We start from the raw sequence: 25,686 nt of genomic DNA, 5'->3' as shown, positions 1-25,686 counted from the left end.
CCACAGAGAAAGGCTCTGGGTAATGGAAGGGCCTTTGGATCATACCTCTCTGCATCCCATCTCCACTTGAACACCTCGGGCTGGAGTGGCCCCTGGGTCACCATTGTGGTGGAGGATCCTAGGATCCTTCCAGGCGGGCCATTGAAAAGACCTGGATCAGCTCGAGGGAGGGGCATGAGAGCACTGACCATCTCTCACAGCTGCTTGGGGCAGCCTCCATCTCCCCAGGGGCCCAGGAAGAAGACATTTTCAAAAGAAAATGCTTTCAGGCCCATGGACGTGTTGAGCAAGTGCCCCTGAGGCCATTTTTTACCCAAAGATGCTCCAAACAGATCCAGAGGCCGGGGGCAGGGCTTGTGGACACCGAGCTGGGCGCTGGGGTCACGGTGATTACCCGTGGGCCTGTGTGGTTCTAACCAGGCTCTGGGGAACCCCAGGAGATGCAGGCAGAGCCAGAGCCTGGCCTGGGCATAGTCTTGCCCTTCAGCCCTGCCTGAAAGCCCCTCTTCTTCAAGCCCCCCTGCATCTTGTCTAAGCCAAAGATACCAGGCAAAGCCTGGGAGAAGGCTGCTCCCCCAGGGCCCCAGGTGACCCCTCCCTCTTTCTCTTCCTGCTTGTTCCAACACCACTCTCCCCCCAGTCAGTTCATGGGAAGAATGCCGTGTCCTCTGAATGGGGGCCAAGAGTGACAGGTGGTGGCAGTCTGAGCTGCATGGCCCCTGGTGTAAGAGATCCTCTCCTCCGCCCCCGCCTCCCTGCCTGCGCCCCTGCCTCCGCCTCTGCCCACCCGGCCCAATCCCTTACAACTGCCCGAGGACTGCTCCTGGGCAGCCGCTGCGAGACAGACAGACACCAGATTGCCTCTCTCTGCTCCAGGTGCCTCTCTCTCCTCAGTCAGCTGGCCCTGGCCTCCTCTCAGCCAGACAGGAGGAGGAATCCTGCAGCCCGACACACCTTTCTCTTCTTTCTGCAGCTAGAAAGACTTGAGTTAGACAAGCAGAAGCACACGCCTCCCTACCTCATGGCGACAGAAAACGGAGCAGTGGAGCTGGGAATCCAGAGCCCATCAACAGGTGCCAAGCTGGGGAAGGAGATGGAGGGAGGAGCTTGGGAAGGGGTGTTTGAATCCAGAGTTGGGCCTGTTTCTCAGTGGGAGTTCTGTGCCTGAGGCCTCCTTTATGGCGCGTGGAGGACCAAGAAATCAGGGTTATCTCTGGTACAGTGGGGCTGGATCAAGGGCCAACATGAAGCCGTCCCCAGAGAGACTGGGAAAACATGAAGTCCCCATTGTTGGCGCCTGAACACTCAGGGCGACGGATGGCAGGGGCATCAAGGCCCACCAGGAGACCAGAGCCTCCTACACAGGGCCGCTGAGGTCTTGGCAGCCCATCTCTAGAGCCCATGGAGTGGCCCCAGAGGCTCAGTGGGACAAGCCCTTGCAAATTGTGTCCTGGGTGGGGACCTGGGCCTGGAGCTGGTCTCTGGCCAGCCTAGCTGGGGAAGGAGGTGTAGGAGGGTGGATCCTGACTGGTGTTTCACCTCCTTTGCAGACAAGGCACCTAAAGGTGCAGCAGGTGAAGGACCCCCAGCTGCAGAGAAAGACCCTGGTCCCCCAGACCCAGAGAAGGATCCTGATCCCCCAAACCCAGAGAAAGAACTTGGTCCCCTAGATCCAGAGAAAGAAATTGGTCCCCCAGACCCAAAGGAAGAACCTCATCCACTCACCATGAAGAAAGATGCTGAAGCCCCAGCCCCGGAGAAAGGGGGTAGTGCCTTGGCCCAACCCTCAACCAGCAGCCAAGACCCCAAGGGAGAAGGACACCTGGGTGGGGGGCCTGCGGAGGGCAGTGCTGGGCAGCCGGCCACCCTGCCCCAGGAGACTGCGACAGCCGAGGTCAGTGTCAAGAAGCCCGAGGCCAAGCAGGGGACCCCAGGCAGCCAGGACCTCGGAGAACCCAAGCTGCACAAGGAGGCAGCAGAGGGCCAAGAAGCAGCCAGGAGGGGCTCACCCGCCTTTCTGCACAGCCCCAGCTGCCCTGCCGCCATCTCGAGGTGAATGGCCCCTGGCCGGGAGCGGGGAGGGGCCCTGCAGTTCCTCTGTCTTGGGCACCGTCATCACACTCAGTGCTAGACGGGGTAGTTCTGATGTTCACCTCCCTCTGTCCTGGGCATCGGCCTGACCACTTTGTCTCCCTGAAGAAACCAGGATTTTGTGATAGTTCACAGAAGCCTGGAATGTCAGGCAGGAGAGGTCCTCAAAGACCTCTTCTCCAGGCATCTGGAGTCCAGAGTTCCCCTTACCCCATGAACTTGGGTCTCGCCAAGGGCAGGACTGAGATGTCAGGAGGAAAAGATAATCCGTCTGCTTAATAGAATTATTGGTATAATATGGAAAGATGACTAATAACCAGACTGATAGCACCAGTCTCATGGTACAATCCGTTATCCTTACCTGAATGCCAGTCATATTAATGAGGTTATTAATGATGTATTTATCGTAAACCACAATAATAACACCATATCAGTTTGAATTATGTGGTAATATAAATTAATATCGTTAATACATTATCAATTGCATTACCACAGTTTTATGAATCAAGAACTACATAACCTTCCTAATTGTTGCCACATAATGATTAACCAAATCAACAATCCTGTTAACAGTTATTAATGATCTATTAGTGCATTGATACTCAAGATAACAACCACAGACATGGGAATTCCCTGTTGGTCCAGTGATTAGGGCTCCGCGCGTCCACTGCAGGGGGCACAGAGTAATCCCTGGTCGGGGAACTAAGATCTCGCATGCCATGTGGCGTGGCCAGGAAAAAAAACCCCATAGACATTTATGGTATTATTAACATCCCTTGATTTTGTATGAAGTGAATTCAGATGCATCACCCCACGCGTTTGGGGTGGGGGCGGGGTCGTATTAGCTCTAGATTGCAGATGGGGCTCTGGGAGACCTGCCTGCTGGCGGGGCCGTGGCTGCTGAGGGCGTCACCTCTGTGTTCTCACTTCTAGCCCTGAGAAGCCGCTGGCTGAGAAGCCCCCAGATGAGGCAACAGAACTCATCTTTGAAGGGGTGCCCGTGACCCCAGGCCCCACGGATCCTGAGCCAGCCAAGGTAGCAGAAGGAGAGAAGAACCTCCCGCAAGGCAGCCAGAAGGAAACAGAAGAGAAGGCTCCAGGCCAGGCAGGCCAGGCTGGCCAGGCTGAGGTGCAAGGGGACACCTCGAGGGAGATGGAGTTCCAGGCTGTTCCCTCGGAGACATCGGAGGTGGGACAGGCCCTCAGTCCCACAGCCAGAGAGGAGGACTGCTTCCAGATTTTGGGTAGGCTGGGGCTGCCCTGGGGCTGAGGTAAGAGGGAGAGGGCTCCCCATGTCTCCCCACTTGGAGGACTCAAGCCCTCTGAGCTGCCTCATCAGCCTGATCCATCTAAGTGTCACCCAACCCCAGGAAGTACGAGTTCCTGGTCCCCTTTGAGAGATGGGGAAACGGGGGATAAAAAAAGGGAAGTGGGGCACCCCAAACCCATAGCTAGAACAGGATATGAACTTGTCAGGACAGCCTGACTCCAGAGCTCACTTTTTACTTTCTTCTGCTTTGACTAAAATGGGGCTTAAAAAAAAAAAATCAGGCAAGTTATTGCAGCAACACCAGTTCTCTGGACAGTGGGATTTGAAGTCAACCTGTAGAAGGGCTCAAGTGCCAGGCTTTGGTAGTTAAACTGCATCCTGGGCGGGTGGGGAGGCTCCTGGGAGCCATAGAGGGCTCTTGAGCTGAAGAGCACAGGTGTGTGTGTGTGTGGAGGGGGGGTTGGTGACCAAGGTAGCTGGGCACGTGAGATGGGGCAGGACTGTGGAATGGCCTTAAGTGACGACGGTTTATTCAGCGGGCAGCAGGGAGCCATTGAGCGTGAGTGAGCTTGGCAAGCAGGTGAATAGGAAAAGGGCCTGGGCAGGAGTGCGGCAGGGCTGGGGGTGGGTTGAGACGGGGTCAGGAGAGCCCAGAGTGTCCTGACAACCCCCCTCCTCCAGGCTGAGGTGCCCTGGGAGACCCGCCAACCTGCCTGGTGAGCGGCACCGTGCCACCCAGACAGGGTGGGAGGGCCTAGGCGGCTGGGCGGCAGCCAGGAGCCCTGCCTCCTCCCCTGAGCAGTGGCCCAGACCTCCGGGCCCACTCCACCCTGCAGTCACATCCTCGAGTGACGGACCTGAACAACCTCCAAGGGCCGCCTGATTTATCACCGGCTTCCCTGCGGCCTCTTGCTATTTATAAAGAGGTTTCCATTTCCCATGACTCAGCCTGTCTGGCCCCATGCTGTCCCTCATGCTGTCACTAGGTGGCAGCCTCTCCCTACCAACATCTCCATCCCTGGCCCACCCCACCCCACCCCCAACTCTGCCTGTGGGCCAGGTCGAGGGAGGACATCCATTCCACACGTGGTGAGAGCTGGCGGCGTTATTAGAGGGGATGGGAGGCAGGTCCCATCCCCTACCGCAACAGACATAGTAACCCCTATCGGGCACTCCACCATTATAGATGCCTTTTTTTTTCTTTAATGGAAATGCAGATAGCTTGGGATGGAGTCTTCATACCTTATAATGTGGGAGGGTCCGAGAAGTCCAATCAGCCGCCCCCACTGTTGTGACGGGAGAAGCTGAGCCCCCCTCTGACAGAGGCAGAGGCCTCCCAAGGAGGGTGTGTGTTGGTAGCAGAGCTGAAATTGGAAACTAGGCCCCTAGGCCCTCTCCTGGAGCCAGCTGTCCCCCAGGTATCACTCGCTGAACTTCCCTGGATGGGGCTCCGGCCAGGCAGGAGGGCGTGGTGCCAGGGTGGGTCCTCAGCAGCCCCGGCACTGACTGTGATGGCCTTGCTCTGTTCCACAGATGATTGCCCGCCACCCCCTGCCCCGTTCCCCCACCGCATCGTGAAGCTGAGGACTGGGAACATCAGCAGTCAGTTCAGCCTGAACTCCAAGGAGGAACTGGGCGGGTGAGAGCTGGGACCTCAAGCCCCTAGCCCACCAGCAGGAAAGCATCGAGCCCCCAGGCCTTACATCTTCCCCATGAGAGGCCCAGACACTCCGACTGGACATGAGCAAATTGGTGCCACATGGTCACACTTGTGTGCAGCCTGTCACATGGCTGGTGTGTCACTGTCACTCACACAAACACACCATTGGTCATTCAGTGTCTCCCATAGGAAGCATAGAGTATTTTCCTGTCTGTCTCAGTTGCAGGCACCACACTGACCCCCCTCAAGGCGACTCCTGCTTTGTTAAAAGTCCTGAAGGTGCCCTCCCCCAGGGCCCAGGGCCCCTCCCTGCCACAGTCTGCGAGCTGCACATCAGCGGCCATCCTTTGATGAGCCCACCCTTCCTGGGCCTGTGGTCTACGTGGTTCAGCCATTGTCCCTGCAGTAGAGCTCACAGCTTCTGGAAGGAATCGGAGCTGGCTGGGATGTGTGCCCCCATGTCACAGGGAAGAGAGCACAGCCCCTCACCCCATGGCCCTTAGAACTCCTTCATTCCCAGCCCCTTCTCTCTCCAGTGGCAAGTTTGGAGCAGTCTGTACCTGCACAGAGAAAGCCACAGGCCTCAAGTTAGCAGCCAAGGTCATCAAGAAACAGACACACAAAGACAAGGTAGTGGGGGTCTGGCTGTGTGGCACGGGGAGGGGATCCTTGGAGTGGGTGCCTCTCACCTCCCTCCACCCACACATCTGCACCAGGGGCCTGGTGTCCGAAGCTTAATGCACTGAAGATATCACACAGATAGACAGACAGACAGACAGATAGCCCTGCCACAGGGGCCTGATGCCCCTGACCATAAACTTGACCCCGCGGTTAGTGAATTTATCCTGGAGACTTACCCCCTTCATGCCCTCCGTTCAGTTCAAGTCAATAAGTGCCGATGAGTGCAGGCTCTGGGCCAGGCCCTGTGCTGGTGCTGGAGGTCCCAGAGGGAAGTCAGTTGGTCCCTGCCCTCAGGGAGCACCAGGGTAAACAGGCCTCGCGGGCTCTGCCTCTAACACCCAGCCCAGGCCTGCTTCAGAGCAGTGTTTGTTCAAGGAGTGAATGAATGGCTGAATGAATGAGGCAAAGGCTCATGTGGAGTGAGGGAGTTAGGTGTGTGAGGAGGTGATGGTGACCTAGCAGGCTGGCATGGTGAGAGCTGTAAGTCGGGAAAGCTAGGGCGGGGGGTAGGGGTGGGGGTCACAAAGGAGGCTCCTGACTCACCTGTGGGTTCAGGGAAGCTTCTCCTGAATGAAGACTTTGAAGAAGGAGGAGCTGTTTTCCAGTGAGGAAGGCAGGGGAGAGAGTTTCAAACAGAGAAGACTGTGGAAAGAAAGGCCTGAGGGCCAGAAACGGCAGGTACCTCCTGGGAACGCTTGAGTCAAGGTCAAGGCCAGGGGAGCAGAGACAGCGGCACCTGCAGAGGCCTGGAGAAGCAGGAGAAGCAGCTCCAGAGGAAGTACTGCAGCCCTGAATTCCTCACCGTGGCTCTGAGCACATATGAACAGCATGGATTTTCTATGTGACTCTGTCTTTCTCTGTCGCTTCCACTTGACAGGGCCTGGATCCATGTTATTGACTGCTGGGTCCAAGGCCTCTATCATGGACCTGGCTCAGCGTAGATGCTCAAGACATATGTACTGTGTAAATTAATTGGAGTCAGCTGTTGATTAATTAATTATTGGGCACTTTTTCTGTGCTGTTCAATGTGTCAGGTGCTAGGAAAATGGTAGTAAACAAGTCCTGATGTGCTAGAGAGGAGGGACAGATGGCTAAAACCAAACTAAAACAAAAAACATGCTGTCAGGAACTGAGAAGTGTTAGGAAAAAAAGTAAAGCCAGGTAGGAACAGGATCGATGGGGGCCGTTCAGATAGGATCAAGTGAGGTTAGACCTCTCTGAGGAAGTGGCATGGAAGGTGAGATATCAACCAAGGAATGGAATAACGGGAAAAATGGAGCAGTCCAGGTAGTGATCCAATGCTCTGGGGGCATAGTTCCAGGGAGAGACCTGATCTGTAGCATTTGCCAATTTCCCTGGTGTAAATATTCCTACCGTTGTTGATTTCACAGATGTGACCACTGGTTTGCAAACATTCTGAAAGTGACAAATAATGGCAGCTGAGACTAGGAAGGCAGTGATGGGGGAGGTGAGAAATTATTGGATTTGTAATCTAGCTTGAGGGTAGAGTCAAAGGATTTACTGATGGATTGGATGAAGGGTGTGAGGAAGTGAGAATAAGACAGGAATCTGGGAAAGCTCCTAACTTTTTGTCCTGCACACCCAGGTGAAGAGTGACGGCCTTTTGCTGATGGGCAAGCTGGGGGCAACTCAATTGTGGGGAAGGAGTGGTATCAAGAGTTTAATTTTGGACATGAGAGATTTGAGATGCCTGTTAGTCAGACATTCAGGGGGAGGGAGGGTAGGCAGTTGGAGAGATTGGTGTCTGGAGTTTAAAGGAGCACTCGGAGGTGGAGATATGGATTTGGAAATCAATCACATTTGGATGGAATTTCAAGTCCTGGGACTTGAGGAGAACGCCCGGGGGTAGAGTATAGAGCAGGGAGTCCTGAGCAGGGAGGATGGAGCCCACTATTCAGCCAGGGGGAGGAGAAGAACCAGCAAATGAAAGGTGTCCCAGCAGGAGTGACTGTGTGGTGAGGGCACAGACTTGAGGGTGGGGAGAGGTGGGAGGCGAGGAGACCAGCGAGGAGGAGGTGGGCAGTGGTCCAGGCAAGGCCCAACAGGTCTGGTCAAGGGCGAAGGTGTGGAGGGTGGAGGGCAGGGAGTAATGATGCTCGGATGGTCCCCCTGACTTCCCTGGTCCCCAGGAAATGGTGATGCTTGAGATCGAGGTTATGAACCAGCTGAACCACCGCAACCTGATCCAGCTCTATGCAGCCATTGAGACCTCGCACGAGTTCGTGCTCTTCATGGAGTAGTGAGTGCCATCAGTGGGGTGGGGCCTGGGGAGGGGGCAGCGGGCCCGGAAGCAAGCCTGCAGAGGGGTCTGTGCACACAGCATCGAGGGCGGCGAGCTCTTCGAGAGGATTGTGGACGAGGACTACCACCTGACTGAGGTGGACACCATGGTGTTTGTCCGGCAGATCTGCGACGGGATCCTCTTCATGCACAGGATGAGGGTTCTGCACCTGGACCTCAAGGTACTGGGGTGGGGGCTCCCAGGAGGGGTCGGGCGCGGCATCCATCCACCTGAGACCAGCGTCGCAGCCAGCCATCCCTCCATCCTCCAACCCCTCCTCCTCCTCCATCCAGCCTTCCATCTGTAGATTCAAAAAGGGTTTATTGAGGGCTTCCCTGGTGGCACAGTGGTTGAGAGTCTGCCTGCCGATGCAGGGGACACGGGTTCGTGCCCCGGTCGGGGAAGATCCCACATGCCGCGGAGCGGCTGGGCCCGTGAGCCATGGCCGCTGAGCCTGCGCGTCCGGAGCCTGTGCTCCGCAACGGGAGAGACCACATCAGTGAGAGGCCCGCGTACCGCAAAAAAAACAGAAAAACAAAAAAACAAACAAAAAAAGGGTTTATTGAGCACTTAGTAAGTACCAGGAGCAGGGGACACATCAGAGAGCAAAAAAGACTTGGTCCCAGCTCTCAGGAGCTCCTAGTCTGGTACTAAGTACTTGCTGAAAGGGTCTCTTGCCCCACACTCAGTGTCTCACACTTGAAACTTGCTGATAAGTGTTGCAAAAGCACCTGCCTCAGTGCAGACCTCCGACAGGCACTGCGAATGTTTGTTCATTTATTCCACAAATATCTGTTGAGGGCCTACTAGATGCCAGGCAGTGTTCTAGGTGGTGGAGATCCAGCGGTGAACAAATTAGATAAAAACGCCTGCCCTCACGGAGCTTACGTTCTAGAAGGGGAGTCAGAAAAACGCATCAGCAAGTATAGTGTCAGTGCAGCAATATGCACGTGGCAGGCGCTGACAAAATGTGTAGTGAAAGATTATGTCTCTCTTCTGACCTTGCTCATTAGTACCCTGCATGTAGCAGGTCAGGGAGAGCAAATAGATTTTACGCGTCCCACCAACTCTGATCAGCTGGCATTGGTTGTCTGGAGCTGAGAGACATGGCCGTGGCATGGAGTGGGCAGCAGCCCTATGAGTAGCGGGTAGCCCCATCCTTAGGGCAGGTGTTAATGTTTGTGGGATCAGTGGCAAGGCTCGTGGAGAAGATGAAATCTGAACACTGATGTGGGTTGGCAAAGTGGGTGGTCCTTTCATTCATTCACTTGGTAGATACGTACCAAGTCCCTGCTCCTGTGCTACTGTGCACAGTGCTGGGCGTGGGCGTTGCCATCAAGATGATGAGGACATGCCCCTGTCCCACGGAGCCTACAGGTCAGTGGGGGAAACAGACATTCATACAGTAATAACCCAATGAATAGGTCATTTTAAACCATTAAAAGTGTTATGAAAAAGTACGTGAGAGCAATGGGGAAACATACAAGGTGTAACTGGAGAAGCAGGCAAGGGCTGGAGCATTTGAGGTCCAAAGCAGGAGATGCTCCCGCTGCTGTGGGCTAACACCCCTACCGTGCTTACTAGGGGTCAGAGCTGCTCAGGGTGTGTTCAGAGTGTGTGACAGCCCATTGGGTCAGGTGTGCTGTTATCATCCCCACTGACAAGTGAGGAAGCGAGGAGGGTCAAGAGATGAGTTTCAGTGGGGCCACCGTAGCAGCAGGGCATTTAGGAGGCGGTCATAATAAGCCAGGAGAGAGATGGTGGGGCTGGAACCAGTGGCAGTGGGGGAGGGATGGGAAGTGGTCAGATGACGGATGCATTCTGAAAATAGAGCCAGCCGGGTTTCTGATGGTTTGGATGGGGGAGGGCAGAGGGAAAGGAAGGAGTGTGGGGGACTCCTGAGTTTCTGGACAGAGTGGGTGCCTGCGTGGTGGCATCGGAGCCTGCCCTTCTCCCGTGAAAGCCATTTTCTTTGGGGTAGGGCAGGGTCTCCAATGAAAATGCGGTGTCCTGGGAAGAAGGTCAACCTTAAGTCTCTGTATCCTAAAGTGTGTTTTTTTTCAGGAAAGCAGTAAGTTTTTCATCAATAAAGGGTTTCACGTCAAGTAACTTGGGTGAACCACAGCCTGAAGGCACTTCCCAGGGCTCTGGCTGCAGGGCTTTTCAGGAAGTCCCCTGTCCTCCAAAAGGAGGTCTGAATCTGTCTCATTTCCCCTACCGATTGTATCCTGGGGCCTTTCTTTCCTTTCCCTGTTTCGGTGGAGCCCTGGGTTGGGCTGTTGAAGTCACTAGCATCCTGCTCTGAATGAGTGCAGCAGTGTGAAAGGACCTTCAGAAAGCCTATCATTTGGGGCCTCAAATCAGACGCACACAAAGCCCAGACGAAGAACAGAACCCCATTAAACGAGGTGGAGGCCCCAGGGTCACAGGGGTCAGGGGCAACTCCCTCCCAGCCGTGTGTAGCCATGCGGCTGGGGCTTCCAGTGTTTCAGGAGGTGCTGAAACTCAGGGGTTTTGTGCAGAATCTGCCTTTTAACCATTGTTAACTACTTACAACGTTTCTGCCCTGCAACCCCAGATTAGTCCTCTGTCCTTGTGTTACATGAAGAGGAAATGGAGGCCCAGAGCGGGCGGGACTAGCCTTGCATGTGACTCACATAGTCACCTGTGCTTGGGGCACAGGATTTCTGGGAGCCTTGGCTGAGTATCTGCTGGGCGCTTTGTTAGACGCTGAGGGTGGGGAGCAAGGAGGCCTGGAGAAGGTGGTTCCTGCCCTGCAAGAGCCCCTCTCGGGCCTCAGGATCCTCCTCTGTGCCTGGAGCAGGCAGGTCTGAGGGTCTCTGATGGGCTGTCCACTCTAGCAGCCTGGGCCTCTAGTCCCGGGAGCCTGGGACTTGGATGGACCTGGAGGGGGAGGGAGGGGGAGCCAGGTCAGAGGTCAATCCAGGCCACCCCCTTCTCCTCAGCCAGAGAACATCCTGTGCGTCAACACCACGGGCCATATGGTGAAGATCATTGACTTCGGCCTGGCACGGAGGTACCACCTGGGTGGGTGGCATGGCAGGGCCAGCCTCGAGGTGGGCAGGGCCGGGGGAAGGTTGGAGGGTGTCTGGGAATGGCCTGGGAGTTGTGCTCTGAGCTTTTGGCCTCACCTCCAGGTATAACCCCAATGAGAAGCTGAAAGTGAATTTTGGGACCCCAGAATTCCTGTCACCTGAGGTGGTGAATTATGACCAAATCTCTGATAAGACAGACATGTGGAGCCTGGGGGTCATCACCTACATGCTGTGAGTCCTGAGGGTGCCTGTTGTTTATGGGGTTGGGGCACATGGGTGGGCAGCTGAGGCCTAGATTGCTTCCACCTCCCCACTCCCTCAGTCAGGGGTTTGTGGGGTGTTGGGCGTGCTAGGATGAACCAGGAAAGGGAACTTTGTACCCATTTTATAGATGGAGAAACCAAGGCCCCCAAAGGCATAGTGTCCCAGCCCAGGGCTCTGGGCAGCAGAGCTTTGACGACCCAGTGCACTCATCATTCCTCTTCTTCACTCTAACCCTGGGAAGCTGGGATGATTATGCCCATTTTACAGATGAGAAGAGTGAGGCTCAGAGAGGGGAAGTGACTTGCCCAAGGTCACCCAGCCAGATTCAAACCCAGGTCTGTCCCATATGAGAGGCTGGGGGTCTTTTCAGCGCATGGTGCTGCTTCCTAGGCTCTGTCCCCATCCCTGACCCAATCTCACCTCCCTGCTCCCTGCCAACCCCTCCCTCTAGGCTGAGTGGCCTCTCCCCCTTCCTGGGAGACGATGACACCGAGACCCTGAACAATGTTCTATCGGGCAACTGGTACTTTGATGAGGAGACCTTTGAGGCCGTGTCAGACGAGGCCAAAGACTTTGTCTCCAACCTCATTGTCAAGAACCAGAGGTGAGGCTCACCCCAGGACACGAACCCCGTGTGTGCAAGCCCAGTGTGTGTGTGTGTGTGTGTGTGTGTGTGTGTGTGCCAGCTGGGCGGGAACTGGGCCGGGAGGGCAGTGGGGTGGTGTCTCCCTCGCCTGCCACCCACCCTCACCGTACTGCCCCCTCCCCACAGAGCCCGGATGAACGCTGCCCAGTGCCTCGCCCACCCCTGGCTCAACAATCTGGCAGAGAAAGCCAAGCGCTGTAACCGACGCCTCAAGTCCCAGATCTTGCTTAAGAAATACCTCATGAAGAGGCGCTGGAAGGTACCACAGAACTGAGGGTGGGGCGGAGTGGGGGATACAAGGCAGGAAGAGTCCTGGCCCCACTAGCCCTGTGTCAGCCGGTTCGGTCTGGAAAACAGAATTGGCTTTTCTCTTCTTGTCCTGGGCTGGCTACTGCCCTGAGCGGTGGCCCTCCACCCACCCATCTCCACTGTAGGGAGGGGTGTCCATTTGTGGCTCGGGCTCAGGAAAAGGTCTCTGACCCCATCACAGGCTTCCTCCCCTCATTTCACAAATATTTCTTGAGCATACACTACCTCTAGGCACTGGGGATACAACAGTGGACAAAGAGACAAGGATTTCAGTCTTTGTGGACTTGCTTTTGGTAGAGGATGGAGAGTTGCTAAAAGGAGTTAAGGAAGGGCTCTAGGAAAAAATAAGGATGGTCAGGAGTTCTGGGGAGAGGCTGCACTTCTTAGTAGGGTGGCCAGCGGGGGGCACACTGAGAAGGAACATGTGAACAAAAACTTGAAGGAGGTGAGGGCTGAGCCAGGCTGGCATGGGGGGAGGAGTGTGCCAGGCAGAGGGAACAGCTGGTGCAAAGGCCCTGAGGCAGAAGCACGGTGGTCAAGTGTGAGGAACAGGTAGGAAGCCAGCACGGCTGGAGTGGAAGAAGCAAGGGGTAAGGGAGATGTCCAAGAGGATCGGGAGGCAGGGCGTGGAGGGACTCGGCCATGATAAGGGGTTTTTACTTGGAGTGAAATAGGAACCACTGTACTGCCTTGAGCAGAGCGGTCGGTACTCAGGTTGAATGAGGGAGGCAGTCCTGGAGGCTGCAGTGTCATGGCGCCCCCTGCGGCCAGTTTGGGCACTGCGTCCTCCCTGGCATGGAGCCCTCCTGGAATGAAGGCGACCTTGGGAGACACTCAGCTGTCCTACAGATGTCCCCCTGCCCTGCTGCTGACTGGGACCCCTCTCCCTCATCCCTCAGAAAAACTTCATCGCTATCAGTGCTGCCAACCGCTTCAAGAAGATCAGCAGCTCAGGGGCACTGATGACTCTGGGGGTCTGAGCCCCAGGAGCAGCTGAGGCCTGGACGCAGCCACACAGTGGCCAGGGCTGAGGCCACACAGCCCAGAAGGCCGGAGCAGACGGGCCAGATCGCCAGGGCTGACTGACCAGGACAAGGCTGCACCAGGCTGGGAGGCTCGGGGCTCCCATGCCCCCGCGCAGTGACTGCTTCCCCGACGTGAGCTGCCTCGGATATAGCCTGACTCCATCCTGCTAATGCCTCCCCAGACAGGGCTCCAGCCCATCAGCCACAGCCCAGATGCCACGGGCCCTGCTGAGACGCCACCCGGCTCACCTTCTTGGAACTGCTGCTCTGGTGACCCCTGCTTGGCCTCACCTGGGGCATCCCTGGCCTGGGCTTGCTCCTAGCTAGAGCAGGAGGGCTGGGGGTCCTGGCATATGGGGTTTCTGCAGTTGGGGGTGGGAGGTCCTTGGTGGGGCAGGAAGGCAGACGGCGATTCCTAAGGCGCAGCTGCCAGGGGAGACAGGGCAGGCTTTGTGAAGGAGGAGCCCCATGCCCCCCCCCCGCCTCCCCACTCCCAGCAGATAAGGCCTGACACACCATCTGGTCTGGCCCGGCCCCCGCCCACCTTCCTTGCGACCACCAACACACAGGAACTCTGTGTGAGAGAGAGGACACCCAGCCTGGGCCTGGTGGAGGGGGAGGGGAGAGGCGTGGAGGACAGGGGAGACCACCCCCGAGCTTGCCTGAAGGCCAAGCCGGCCCAACCCAGCCACTCCGGCCCCCATTCCAAGGGTCACCCACGGCCTCGGATGATGGCGTCAGCAGGCCCAGGAGGCGTGGGAAGGCCGTCGGCAGCCCCCAACCTGCTCTCAGCTTGTGCCTTGTAAATAAATGTACAGGTTGGAAGTGGCCTCCTTTCACAGTGTGTGTGCGCCCGGGGTGGGTCTCAGCTGGCCACCGTTCACGGAACACTGCTGCGGGCCAGGCACTTTAGCAGCCTCAGGAGCCACACTACCCAGCGTGTGATCTAGGCAAGTGGCTGCCCGCTTTGTGCCTCAGTTTGCTCATCTGTGAGAGGGAGGGCACAGCACCAGCCAACACTTAGGGGTGACATTACTGTGTCCGGCTCTATTTAAGTGCGTGTATGTCTATTAACTCAGTTAGGAGGTCATGAGGTAGATATTATTATTATTCCTCTTTTACAGAGGGGGAAACTGAGGCTTAGAGAGGGGAAGGAACTTGAAGGCTTTTCAACAAGTCAGAAGCCGGGGCTTGAACTAGACTCTTCTACCTCCCATAGCAAGGCTCTGCCCGTAAGCCCACTCTGCTTCTCACCGAACAAGGCGTAAGCAGAAAGCAGAGTCTCCAGGTGGAGCCAGAGGTTTGGGCCTGCAGTGGCGGGGGTCCTCCAAGAGGCCTGGGGGAGACAGCTGTTCTCCGGTCCCTTCCATGGGCCCCAGCCCGCCTCACCCCAGGCCTGCAAGGCAGGGGAGGGCCTCCATCTGCTGGAGGGGGCAGCCCAGAGGGCAAGAGAGCTTAACCCCAATAAGGTGCAGCCTTTCTGGCTGTGAGGACAGCTGACTCAGAAGTGGGACTGGCTGGGCTTCCCTGGTGGTGCAGTGGTTGAGAGTCCGCCTGCCAGTGCAGGGGACACAGCTTCGTGCCCCGGTCTGGGAAGATCCCACATGCTGCGGAGTGAGTGGCTGGGCCTGTGAGCCATGGCCGCTGAGCCCGCGCGTCCAGAGCCTGTGCTCCGCCACGGGAGAGGCCACAGCAGTGAGAGGCCCACGTACCGCAAAAAAAAAAAAGAAGTGGCACTGGCTTAAGCGGGACAGCTGGTCTGCCTGCTGGGAGCTTATTGGTTCCAGCAAGAAGGCAGTAACAGCAGCCCACGTGCACTGAGTGCTTGCAGGGTGCAGCCCTGGCCCAGCTCTGTGTGTTCACGTGACTCTGCTTCCAGTGACCCTGCACGGTGGGCAATTGTGTTATGTCCATTTCTCCGATGGGGCAGCCAAGCCTCAGGGAGGCTAAGCCATTTGCTCAGGGTCACACAGCTAGTCAACGGCAGAGCCAGGATTTGTACCCAGACAGTCTGGGCCCAGAGCCCCTGCCCTTAACCACCACACTATCTGCCTCTGAGAAATCTTGGACAGAGACCATGACCGTTCATCCTTCCACCCCCTGCTTCCATGAATATTGGCCTGGAGGGCAAGGCCAGGTCCTCAACCCCACCCCTGCCCTGTTCCAGCAGATGGGTGCGGAGTCCCCCTACAGCAGGTGCCACATGGGGCAGGGTATGGGGGACTTTGGAATCTGAGCCTGCTGGGGCTTGCACTTGGGGCTCGGGGGGCCTGGGGAGCATGGCCTAGGCTCTTGGTGGGATATGTGCTTATGGGCAAGGCCTCTAGGGCTGTTGATCCCTGCCTGCCTGTCCGCCCGCCACCTGCTAGCTGGGCCAGGCCTGTGGTTTCCTCTCAGTTCTCTCAGCCTTGCTGGCCCCCGCCCAGGCTGAGCCTCGGCCACACAGCGTGATGATGAGGGATGAGTCACTGCCATAGTGGAGGGGTAAGGAAATGAGGTCCAGCCAGCACAGAGATCCAGGGCCTGGATCCAGCTAGGGAAACCGAGGCCAAAATGAGAAGGCTCCTCAGCAGAGACAGCAACAGCTGGGACTAGAACCCAGGACTCCCGACTCCCAGCGCAGGCCTCTATTTCCTCCTCTATAAAATGCAAATGACAGCCTCAGCTCCACTGTCCTCTGCCACTCTGAGGGCCATTGTAACAATCCAGAGATGGGATAGGGTGCTCATTCACCCTATTTCACAGGTGAGGAAACAGGTTGAGAGAGGGAAAGTGAGCTGCCACACAGCAAATTAACATGTCCTGGGAAGGAAGCCCACCCAGAACCATGGAGCAGGGCTGACCACTACCTCTGTCCCTATCTGCTCCTGGGAGCACATCTTCGAAAGCTCTTTTTGATTCATCAGGTGCCTCCTTTGGGCCTCCCCTAGTCCCCGGAAGTAAAGGATATGGACTCAACAATATGGATGGGAAATGATGGGAGTTCAGAGAGAATTTGCTCCCCCGGGGCCACAGAGCACACCCAGGAGAAAGCTGGTGTGGCAGGCCCTGGGGTGGGACTGAGTCTCAGTCTTTCTGTAGGCTGGGGCCCAGCCCCATGACCTGCACTAGCACTTCCATTCCCAGCAGCCTCGGAGCCACCCGAGAGAGGGAGTGGATCCGCGCTCGTTTGGGCCTGCCAGCTGGAGCCAGAGCCAGGACCAAAGCTCCAGGTCTGGGTCTGGGGTTCTGCCAGTCCCGGGCAGCCGACGGCAAGAATCCCCTGCCCCTTCCTTGGTGTGCCCTGCCCACCCCATGCCTGTGTTGTGGGCTCCCCCTGACCGGCGCCCATCACAATGCCAATGCTGTAACCTTCCCTGCAAGGTGCTCTGTGCCCCATGGGGCCAGGACCACGAGCTGCTCCTTCACACTGTCCTGGGCCCCCCTTGTGGGCTCAGAAGGGTTAACACCCTCAACAGGACAGCTCCTCCCGATGGGTCCCAGCCCAGAGAGCGTTCCTCCAAGATTATTTCCTGCCTCTGGGCCTTGGCCAGGCCCACAGTGACCACCCCCATGGGTCTGAGGCCGCATCTGGTTTGGATTACACCAGGGCTGGTGACGTTGCCTTTTCCTGTCGGCGTCCAGTGGCCTCGAATTCCACTGGCCACCTTGGACCCAGCAGGGCAGCTGTGGGAAAAGATTGAGCCAGTGACAGGGCTGCCCCAAGGGTGTGAAGCAGCCAGGGCTGTCCTGAAGGATGTGCCCACCTGGACCAAGCGCCCGCTCGTGCAGCTGCCCACACACCTGTTCCTTCCTTCACTCTAATGGGTGTTATTTACTGAGCACCAGGCACAGTGCCAAGTGATTCCCATGTATGGACTCATTTCATTTCCCTCCATGAGTGGGTATTTCCTTTTCAGCAGTTCACAGATGAGGAAACTGAGGCACAGGGAGGTGATGTACAAGTCCATGGGTTCCCAGCTAGTAAATAGTGGGGTCAGCATGCAAAGCAGGTGGCCTGACTTCAGACTCATCCAATTACTTCACAGCTATTTCTTGAGCCCCTTTTCTGGGCCTGGCCTTAACCCAGAGCCTGGAGCTGAATTAGTCATGGTCTCGGTCTTCAGGGAGTTCACAGCATCTGGAACCCCAGGGGTGGGAGGGTGGGGATCATGGTGAAGCTGGAAGGGCGTGGAAGGAGATACTAGCTCCTATTCTCTCCTCTCCGGTGGGACTGACAGTCAAGCTGAGAGCAAATAAGGAGCAGGCCGTTTCCAAGTAGAGCGTGTGCTGGGGGTAGGGGGTGTTCCAGGCAGCTCCAAGGACTTGGAGCTGAGAACAACCTTGTCTTGGAGCATCCCAGGGGGCTTTTGCATATGAGGAAGCAAGAAGTAAGTCCGGAGAATTTGGTGGGAGTCTCAAATGCCAGGCTGAACTGGGGCCATAGGGAGCCATGGAAGGGTTTTGAACGAAGGAGGGACATGATCAGATCTGTGGTTTAGAAGGATCCCTGCAGCCAGGGATGTCAGTGAAGGAGAGACTGGAGTCAGGGAGGCCAGAGGGAGGTTGGGCCATGTCTGCCTGAGGGGCTGTGAGGATTGTGGGGACTGGAGGTGGGAGCTGCAGACCTCATACACTGCCAGGGAGACAGGCCGATGACAGAGAGACTGGGTGCAGGTCAGGCAGAATGGGGTTCACATCTACTTATTTGCCCTCTCTGAGCCTCAGTTGCCTGTCTGTAAAATGGGATAATAGTACTTGTCTCCCAGGGTCGATGCAAAAGTGACATGAGATGTGCAGATCGAGCACCTGGCCAGGCTGCTGAGCTTATGCTTGTTCCACAACTATTTCTCCAGCCCCTACTTTGTTCCAGACACTGTTCTAAGTGCTGGGGACAAGCAGCCAATAGACAAAAACCCCTGGCCTGGTGGAGTTTCCTTCTGTTGGGAGACAGACCCTGGACAGCAATAAAATGAACTTAGAGCGTGTTGGTGGGGTGGATGGGGGATGCGGTGGTCAGGGAGGCTTTTCTGAACAGAGACTGAAGGGCATGAGGGAGTGAAGATCGGTCCAGGCAGAAGGACTAGCAAATGCAAAGGCTGTTTGGAGTGGGGGCGGGGAGGGCAAGAGCAGCTGAAACCAGATCATACAGGCCTGTAAGGACTTGGCCTTTGGCTCTGAGTGAGCCAGGAAGCCCCTGGGGGGTTCTCTGAGATTTAATCCATGGCAAATGGATTTATCCATTTATCCATTCAGCAAATCTTTATTGAGGGCCTGCTATATGCCAGCCAGTGGGTTAGGGAAGTGGATAAAGTGAGTAAGGCAGACCCAGCCCCTGCCCCCAGAGGTTTATGACACAAAGGCAGAGACAAGCAAAAGGGAATGCACACAGAGATGCAGAATTCCACATTGCAACAGGTGCCGGGTGGAGGAAACAAATAGGATGCAGAGGTGGAGAAAAATCTAGAGGCATCCAATCAGATAAGGAGGTGAGGGGAGGCTTCTCCCAAGGAGGTGATGTTTAACCTGGGCTCTGGATGCTGAGAAGTCAGCTAGTGGGGAGTGAGCATTCCAGGCCGAGGGAGCAGCGAGTGCAAAGGCCTAGAGGTGGAAACACTCATGGAGATGTCAGCTGCCTTAACTCAGCTCGGGAGGGTGAGCCTCCTGTTTGTCTCCCGGAGAGATCAGGGCACCGGAGGACTGTGGTCTGGCGGAGGCAGCCCTGGCCTTTCCAGGGGCCACAGGCAGGGCTCTGGCGGACTGTGGGACTAAATAGGACTCTGGTCTGTTTTTAGCCTGGAACCACTTCCTTCAGCCCCACCAGCTGCCTCCCTGAGTCACCACCCAATTACCAGCAGGGCAGGAACAGGGGATTAGACACCTTGGGGTCTGGACCTGTGGGGAAGGAGGTTTTGCCGTGTGCAACAAGTGGGCAGAGAGGACTGGGCTGAGGGTACAGGGACCTCCAGTGGGGCTGTTTCACGTTCCAGTAGTTGATGTACACTATTATATTAATTTCAGATGTCCCATTTCATTCGTGTTGACTGAATTGTACACATATTGTGCAAGGTGAGGTTTCCCGCATGCCCGTCCTGGGGGCTGAAGTCATTGCCCCATTTTACAGATGAAGAAACTAGTACTCAGAGAAGTGAATCCACTTGCTCTAGGTCACACAGCAAGGAAGTAAAGATGCCAGGAATTGAATCCAAAGCTTTGTGTATATAACAACCTTCCCTCCCCCTGCAACTTCCCACCTCTACAGCAGCTAGACCTTCCTGGTGGGTAAATCAGGTTAAGAAGACAAGCCCCCAGGGCCCAAATATTTATTTTACTTAAACAATTAAATTGCTGTTTCCATGTGTCAGACCCTGCTTGAAGCACTTTGCAGGTATTAATTCATGTAATCCTGACAACAATCCCATGGATATAGGTACTGTTAGTGTCCACATTTTTTAGATGAGGGAAACCCAGAGAGGGGAAGCAACTTGCTCAAGGTCACACAGCTAGGAAGTGACAGCTGGGATCTGAAGCCAGTCAGTTGGAGTCCAGAGCCCCTGCTCGTAGCTGCTCTACCTACTGCCTCTGGGAGCCTGACCTTTCAGGGGTGATGGGAGGCGATGTTTTGGCTGAGGCCTGGATTCCTGGGTTTGTACACTGCCAGTAGGCAGACATGCCAGGCTGGCCGACACAACCTCCCCCCACCGTCTTCCTCATTTCTGTGGTGGCCTCAGAGTGCCCGCCCGCCAAGGGAGAGCGTCTCCCCACCCTGGCCCAGGCGCTGTCTGGGGTGTGGGAAGGAGCTTGGAACTCTGGGCAGTGGAATGCCATAAACCAGGGAAGGAAGCGGGTGGGCGGAGAGGCGCAGGGAGATAAGATGTGGAGGGTGGAGGAGAGGCTGAGGAAGGCCCAGCCCTGTGGGTGGGGGTAGCCTCCCTGGAGGCAGAGAGAGCAGAGACCAAAGGACCAGCAGGTGAAGAACTTCCTGACAGCCCTTCAGAGCTGCCAAACTTGGGCGGGAAGGGGCCGGCTCTGAAAGCAGCAGGCTCCCCTTTCCTGGAACCCCCCCCAACCTGATATGAACTGCTTGGTGTAGAGGGGATTCAGAAATCAGGCAGGAGACGCCTTTTCAACTCTGATATTCCAAGAATCTGAGCTGCTGTGATTAAAAACTCTGCAATATTCTGAAACACCACTGATCCTACCATTTTAGATTTCGATTTAGCCTAACTCTACAAGGCCCCTCGGCACTCTCTTTTGCTCTGATCTGCTGAGGAGGAGTGGGGGCTGGGATCCCCTCCTGGAGACAGACCAGACTCCAGTGAGGAGAGTCAGATGGAGCGGCCCCTGTCCCCTAAGAGCTCTACAGTTAAGGCAGCAGAGGGGGTACTCCTGCCCTCTGTGTGACCTTGGGCATGTCACTTACCTTCTCTGGCCTTGGTCTCTCCATCTGTGCCGAGGAGCTTTCTCTGGGTCGGCCCAGCTTAGGCATTCTGAATCTCTGCTAAGCACTGTCCACCCCTGGGTGGCCAGGCCAAAGGCAGGGGGTGTCTGTTGGTCATGGAAAGAATGTGAGGGCAGGAGGCCCAGTGGGTGGGGTCCCCAGGCTGGGCAGCAAGCAGAGGGCAACATGAGATCATGGTGTCTGGGCCTCCTGGTCCAGTACTTCTGGGGATGGGATCCCTTCCAGGCTGTCCCCCAGGTTAGACCCTCCCTGGCATCCGGATTCAGAGAGTCAGGCTGCCCTTTCCCCTCACCCTGCAACCCCCTCACTGGACAAAGGGAGTGAAATCAGGGCCCAGAGAGATGGGCACTGGTCCAGGCTCACATAGCAAGTCCAAGGCAGGCTCTGAGCCCAGGGCCCTGCTTAGGGACTGGGGCTGAGGGGACTGTCTTCACTTCTTGACTCTCTGGGGGGACCAGAGAGGGACATGGAAGGGGCTCATGCCCAGAGCTGAGTCTGTGCCTCTGGGTGCACTTGACCCCCTGCATGTTTCCCCACCTCAAAGCATGGGCAGGGGGTTGCAGCTTTCTTCCCCCCAGGCCCCCACCCCAGTTAGATGCTCAACCTCATGGGGGGGGTGGGCGGGGCAGGATGCAGAAGCCTGGGATCCCCGAGTCGGGCCAGCCTCCCCATCCTCCTACGAGCTCAGGACACAGGCTGGGAAGGCACTGGGGTCACCAGGTCTCCACAGGAATGCACCACAGGGAACAGTGCCCGGCAGAGGCCTCTTTCCCTGACCCAGCTGAGAAAGAACCCCCGCCCCCCCGAATCTGTCCTTGTCTCCGTAACTGTCTCTGCGCATCACACACACACACACTCACGTACACACGGAGAAGTACTGACCCACACAGGCACACACGGTGGTGCGAACCTCTCCTCACCCGTGCCCTGCACTCGCGGGCCTCCGTCCCCTCCCCTTTCAGCCACGAGGCTGCCTGAATGCGACAGGACAGACCCTCTTTCCCTCCCCCCATTGCTCCATGGGTTCCAGGCTGGGGTCCGGCACACACGGTAGGGAGGGTCCGCACAGCTGGCTGGGCATTCTTCCACCCACTTCTGGCCGCACTGAGCCCGCACCCTGCAGGTGCCCCCTCCACCCTGGCTCTGGAGTCTGTGGGAACCAGACAGTTGGGGCTGTCCAGCCGGGCTCACTTCCTCCCAGGCCCCAGGGGACCTGCTGAGGGAGGAGGGAGCCACAGAGACTGAAGCCAGCGTGGCCGCCTGCCCGAGAGGGGTGTTTTGGAGGGGACTGGGCTGCCTGCCCAGCGAAGGGGTCTCCAGCCCCCTGAGCATCACCTCATGGGACATAAGACCCTCCCGCAAAGACCAGAAAGTATCCTTGGCCCCTTTTCTCTCCTATACCCATGATCCAGGTGGGGGGACTGAAGTTCCAGAAGAAAGCCATGTGCCTCTGTAAGTCTGGTGTTGGAGGGTATGCGGACAGTGAGGTTTCAGGTCCCTAAGTTGTTCCTCTGATGGGGGCCACAACTATACCCACTTCTCCTGCTTCCACCCAAGGGGGCAGCTACAGAAGGCCAAAGGTCAAGGCTCAGTCTCTTCTAATCTGTACCCAGGGGAGCCACCGCCTCCCCCCCACCATGAGGGAAATGCTTTCTTAAAGAGTCCCCAGGAGACCTCAGAGAGCTGGGGGCTCAGGGATGTATCCCAGTCACGCGGGAAATCCAGACAGGGGAAGTGTGCCTGCCTTTTGAACCTTGGGTTCCCTGTCTGTGCAAGGGTTGAGGGGTGGCTTTTTAGCCCTGGCATGCCAGGATTCAAAAAAAGCCCGCCTCCCTCTGGGGGGGTCACCCTGTGGGCCACGCTGCATCCTCACGCAAACTGCAAGTAGGGGCTGGGGGTAGAGCCACACAGACCTGGTTTTGATTTCCTCTCTGCCACTCATTGGTCATTTGGAGCCAGAGCTAGTGAGCTCCAACTTCTTTGAGCCTCAGTTTCCACCACTGTTAAATGGAGATAACATTCCGTACCACCCAGGATCCGGTGAAAGGATATATACGAGCCCAGGACAGGATAACTGCCACAAACGGTCACGGTTATTGTGGCTGCTCATAATGTGAGGTGCTGAGTCACAGAGTTTGGGGCTGGAGGATCAGCCCCTTGGTCCAGCCCAGCCTCACTCCTGCCTGGTATCTCTCCTGGTTGCATCCCTCCTCTCTCTCTCCCACTCCCTGCTCCCCCTTCCTCGGCCTTCCTGGGAAACTCCCTGAGAAAGTCCCCAGCAGGAGAAAGCCTCATGTGGGGTCCCCCATCCCTGCCATATCACCCCACAACCATACGTCCCCCACGGAGCCAGGTGTCCTGGCCCTCAGTCCCCAACCATCCAGCAAACTGACCCTCATCATCACACTGGCTTTATTGGCCCTGAGAGCCATAGAGTAAATCTCAAGGGATCCCTGCTTCCCCTCACCCCCAAGTCTGTCCAGAGACCCTGGGCGCTGGCTGAGCGTTCACCACTCCAATCTTGGCTTCCTGTCCTGGCTGTTGTGGGCTTGCCAGGCCTGCGTCCTTTGAGAGCTCCCCAGATCCTAGAGTCAGGCTCAACCTGTAGGGCGTAGCTGGCAGGGTCTCTGCAGGGACTGCCTGAGGCCGGCTGGCTTCACTCAAAGAAGAACATTCCTGGCGTCCGGTATAGGCAGGAGGTCAGCCCCAATGGGTAGCCGGAGCTTCCCTGGACAGGGAAGCTGCCTGTAACCCAGGGTTCCTTGGGGTCAGCTGGCAGGGGCAGCGGGGCCCGGAGAGAGGCTGGAGGGGTGGGTGGTGCAGGGGAGGGGGCTGCTGAGGCCAAGAGGTGCTCAAGGCCAGGATCAGTCCCCATGCAGAAATTCAGCGCCTGCAGCCGGCACTGGTAGCTGCCCCCGATGGTGGCCTCGGAGGTCAAGATGGGGGCAGGGGCCTTGCTAAACCCCTCAGCCTCAGAGAAGCTGGCAGGAAAGCCAAATGCGGGGCTCGGGGAAGATGAGGTGGCCACGGGGAGCTCCCCTGGACCTGCAGGCTTGGGCGTGGGCATCTCCTTGGGCTCCGAGGGTGGCCGAGGCCTGGCATTGGTGGTGGCCGGGCACACACTGGCTGGCAAGGCACCCACCAGACCCCCAAAGCTTAGGCCCTTGGGCTCTGGCGGCTCCAGTGGGAACGGGCATTGCATGCCAGTCGCAGCGTCGGGGCCTCCTAGGTCCTGGCTGGTGGCTCGGAGGGGTCTGCGGCGCACCTTGGCGGGGCCCTTGGCTCCCTCGGCGCCTGCCCGTCGGGTGAAGCGCCGGCGTCGGCGCAGGAAGCTGCCGTGCTCGAACATGTCATGGCAGTCGGGGTCGAGCGTCCAGTAGCTGCCCTTGCCCGGTTTGCGATCATCACGGGGCACCTTGACAAAGCACTCGTTGAGGGACAGGTTGTGGCGGATGCTGTTCTGCCAGCCGGGCCGGTTGTGGCGGTAGAAGGCGAAGCGGCCCATGATGTAGCGGTAGATGCCACTGAGCGTGGCCCGCTGCCCCGGTGAGCTCTGGATGGCCATGGCAATCAGGGCGATGTAGCTGTAGGGAGGCTTGGTCGGCTCAGCCGCAGGGGCCAGGGGCCCAGGTGGGGGCTGCTGCTGCATGCTGACCAGGCTGGCCGGGCTGGCGGCTGCCGGAACCGCGGGGGCCAGGCACGGTGTCCAGGCTGGTGTCCGGCACAGCCTGCCCAGGCTGGTTAAAAGGCCCACTGGCCCAGCCTCCCAGCCTGGAAAGGCAAAAAGGGGTGGGCCCGCCAGGCTGCCCTCCCTTCTTCCCTCGCCCCCCTCCCACAAGGCCCAAGAGGGGCGGGCAGGAGAGGCCAGGATTGGGAAGCCGTGAGCAGCTGCCAGGGGTGAGGAGACTGGAGGGAAGGGACTGAGACCCTTAGCCCACATGTGCTGGCTGGTGGTGGCTGAGGAGGGACAGGATGTGAAACTGATCGAGAGAGAGACGAAACAAAGAGAGAGAGAGGCTGAGATGGAAAGAGAGAGTGAAGAGAGACAGAAAGAGACAAAGAGAGGTAAGGACATAATAAGAGGGAGACAGGAACATACAGAGAAGATAGAGGCAGAGACTTAAAGAGAGACAAAGAGCAGAAAGAGACAGAAAAAAGGGAGACACACAGAGAGCCAGCCCCACGCACGTGCACACATGCACACAGAGTACAGGAAAAGAATCACTGAATGAGAGAAAGAAAGGAATCCACAAAGATAGAGAGGAAGAGGGAGATACACACACACACACACACACACACACACATTAATGAGAGAGGAGAGAGGTAGCATCTGTGTCTGAGCTGGAGAACAGGGAGTTCCTGTGAGAAAAGCCTCAGGGGCCTCTCGAGTCCCCACCTCTGGTTCCCCCTTTCTTTTCTCTTCCTCCTCCCAGGCCTGGGGTCTACTTTCTCCTCCCCACAGTGCCGAGCACTCGGGGGCACACTATTCCCTGCGCTCCTAGCACTGGGGTCTACGAGGGGTGGGGCACCTAGGGTGGGGACGAGGGCCGGCCCAACCCCGTTTGCTGAGCCCTGGCGCCCTCTAGTGACGAGTGTGGGGAGGACAGACATCTGGACAGAGCCATCCACCCTCCCAAGAGGCTCTCAACCATGACCCTGGCTGAGCCTCCATTTCCCATCTCTAAAATGGAGCTGAAGACTCTGCAGCTGTCCGGGCTGTGGTGGAGAGGCAACGGGCTCCCTTACACTGAATCCAGTGCCCTTTGAGAGCCTGGCACAGAGTAGGGGTTTGGGCATGACGAGGACTGTCACCCTGAGCTGAGGCTCCCCGATAGCTGCAGCCTTGGGCCGAGGGTACAGCGAAACCCAGAACAGTCAAGCCTTCTGAAGGATGGGTGAGCCTCCTCCACACTCTCCCACCCACAAGTAACCAAGTCATCG

At 57.2% G+C, this 25,686-nt stretch overlaps 2 protein-coding genes and 1 long non-coding RNA gene across 3 annotated transcripts; 1 reads left to right on the top strand and 2 right to left on the bottom strand.

Annotated features, from left to right (window-relative positions):
* Nucleotides 1-1,021: 1,021 nt before the first annotated feature.
* On the top strand, nt 1,022-13,271 carry MYLK2 (myosin light chain kinase 2; the record flags this gene model as incomplete). Its single annotated transcript, XM_082645837.1, has 12 exons — nt 1,022-1,073; nt 1,551-2,052; nt 3,025-3,335; nt 4,895-5,000; nt 5,558-5,651; nt 7,853-7,962; nt 8,044-8,185; nt 10,971-11,041; nt 11,163-11,291; nt 11,776-11,928; nt 12,097-12,229; nt 13,179-13,271. The coding sequence occupies 12 exons, from the start codon at nt 1,022-1,024 to the stop codon at nt 13,257-13,259; spliced, it is 1,884 nt and encodes a 627-aa protein (XP_082501963.1). The 3' UTR covers nt 13,260-13,271.
* On the bottom strand, nt 5,049-20,951 carry LOC309817493. The gene is made up of 3 exons (XR_014296134.1): nt 20,707-20,951; nt 6,246-8,305; nt 5,049-5,581 (listed from the first exon to the last, which is right to left on the bottom strand). It is a non-coding gene; the product is annotated as an uncharacterized lncRNA (long non-coding RNA).
* A 2,188-nt stretch (nt 20,952-23,139) lies between these two features.
* Nucleotides 23,140-24,490, bottom strand: FOXS1 (forkhead box S1). Its single transcript, XM_082644652.1, has one exon. It carries the CDS (start codon nt 24,392-24,394, stop codon nt 23,402-23,404), a length of 993 nt encoding a protein of 330 aa, XP_082500778.1. The 5' UTR covers nt 24,395-24,490; the 3' UTR covers nt 23,140-23,401.
* Between the last annotated feature and the right edge of the window lie 1,196 nt (nt 24,491-25,686).

This window comes from Mesoplodon mirus (genome assembly GCF_964341445.2).
Source record: "Mesoplodon mirus genome assembly, chromosome: 15".
NCBI lineage: Eukaryota > Metazoa > Chordata > Mammalia > Artiodactyla > Ziphiidae > Mesoplodon > Mesoplodon mirus.
The sequence above is the reverse complement of the archived record's forward strand: the minus strand, read 5'-3'. Positions and strand labels throughout refer to the sequence as shown.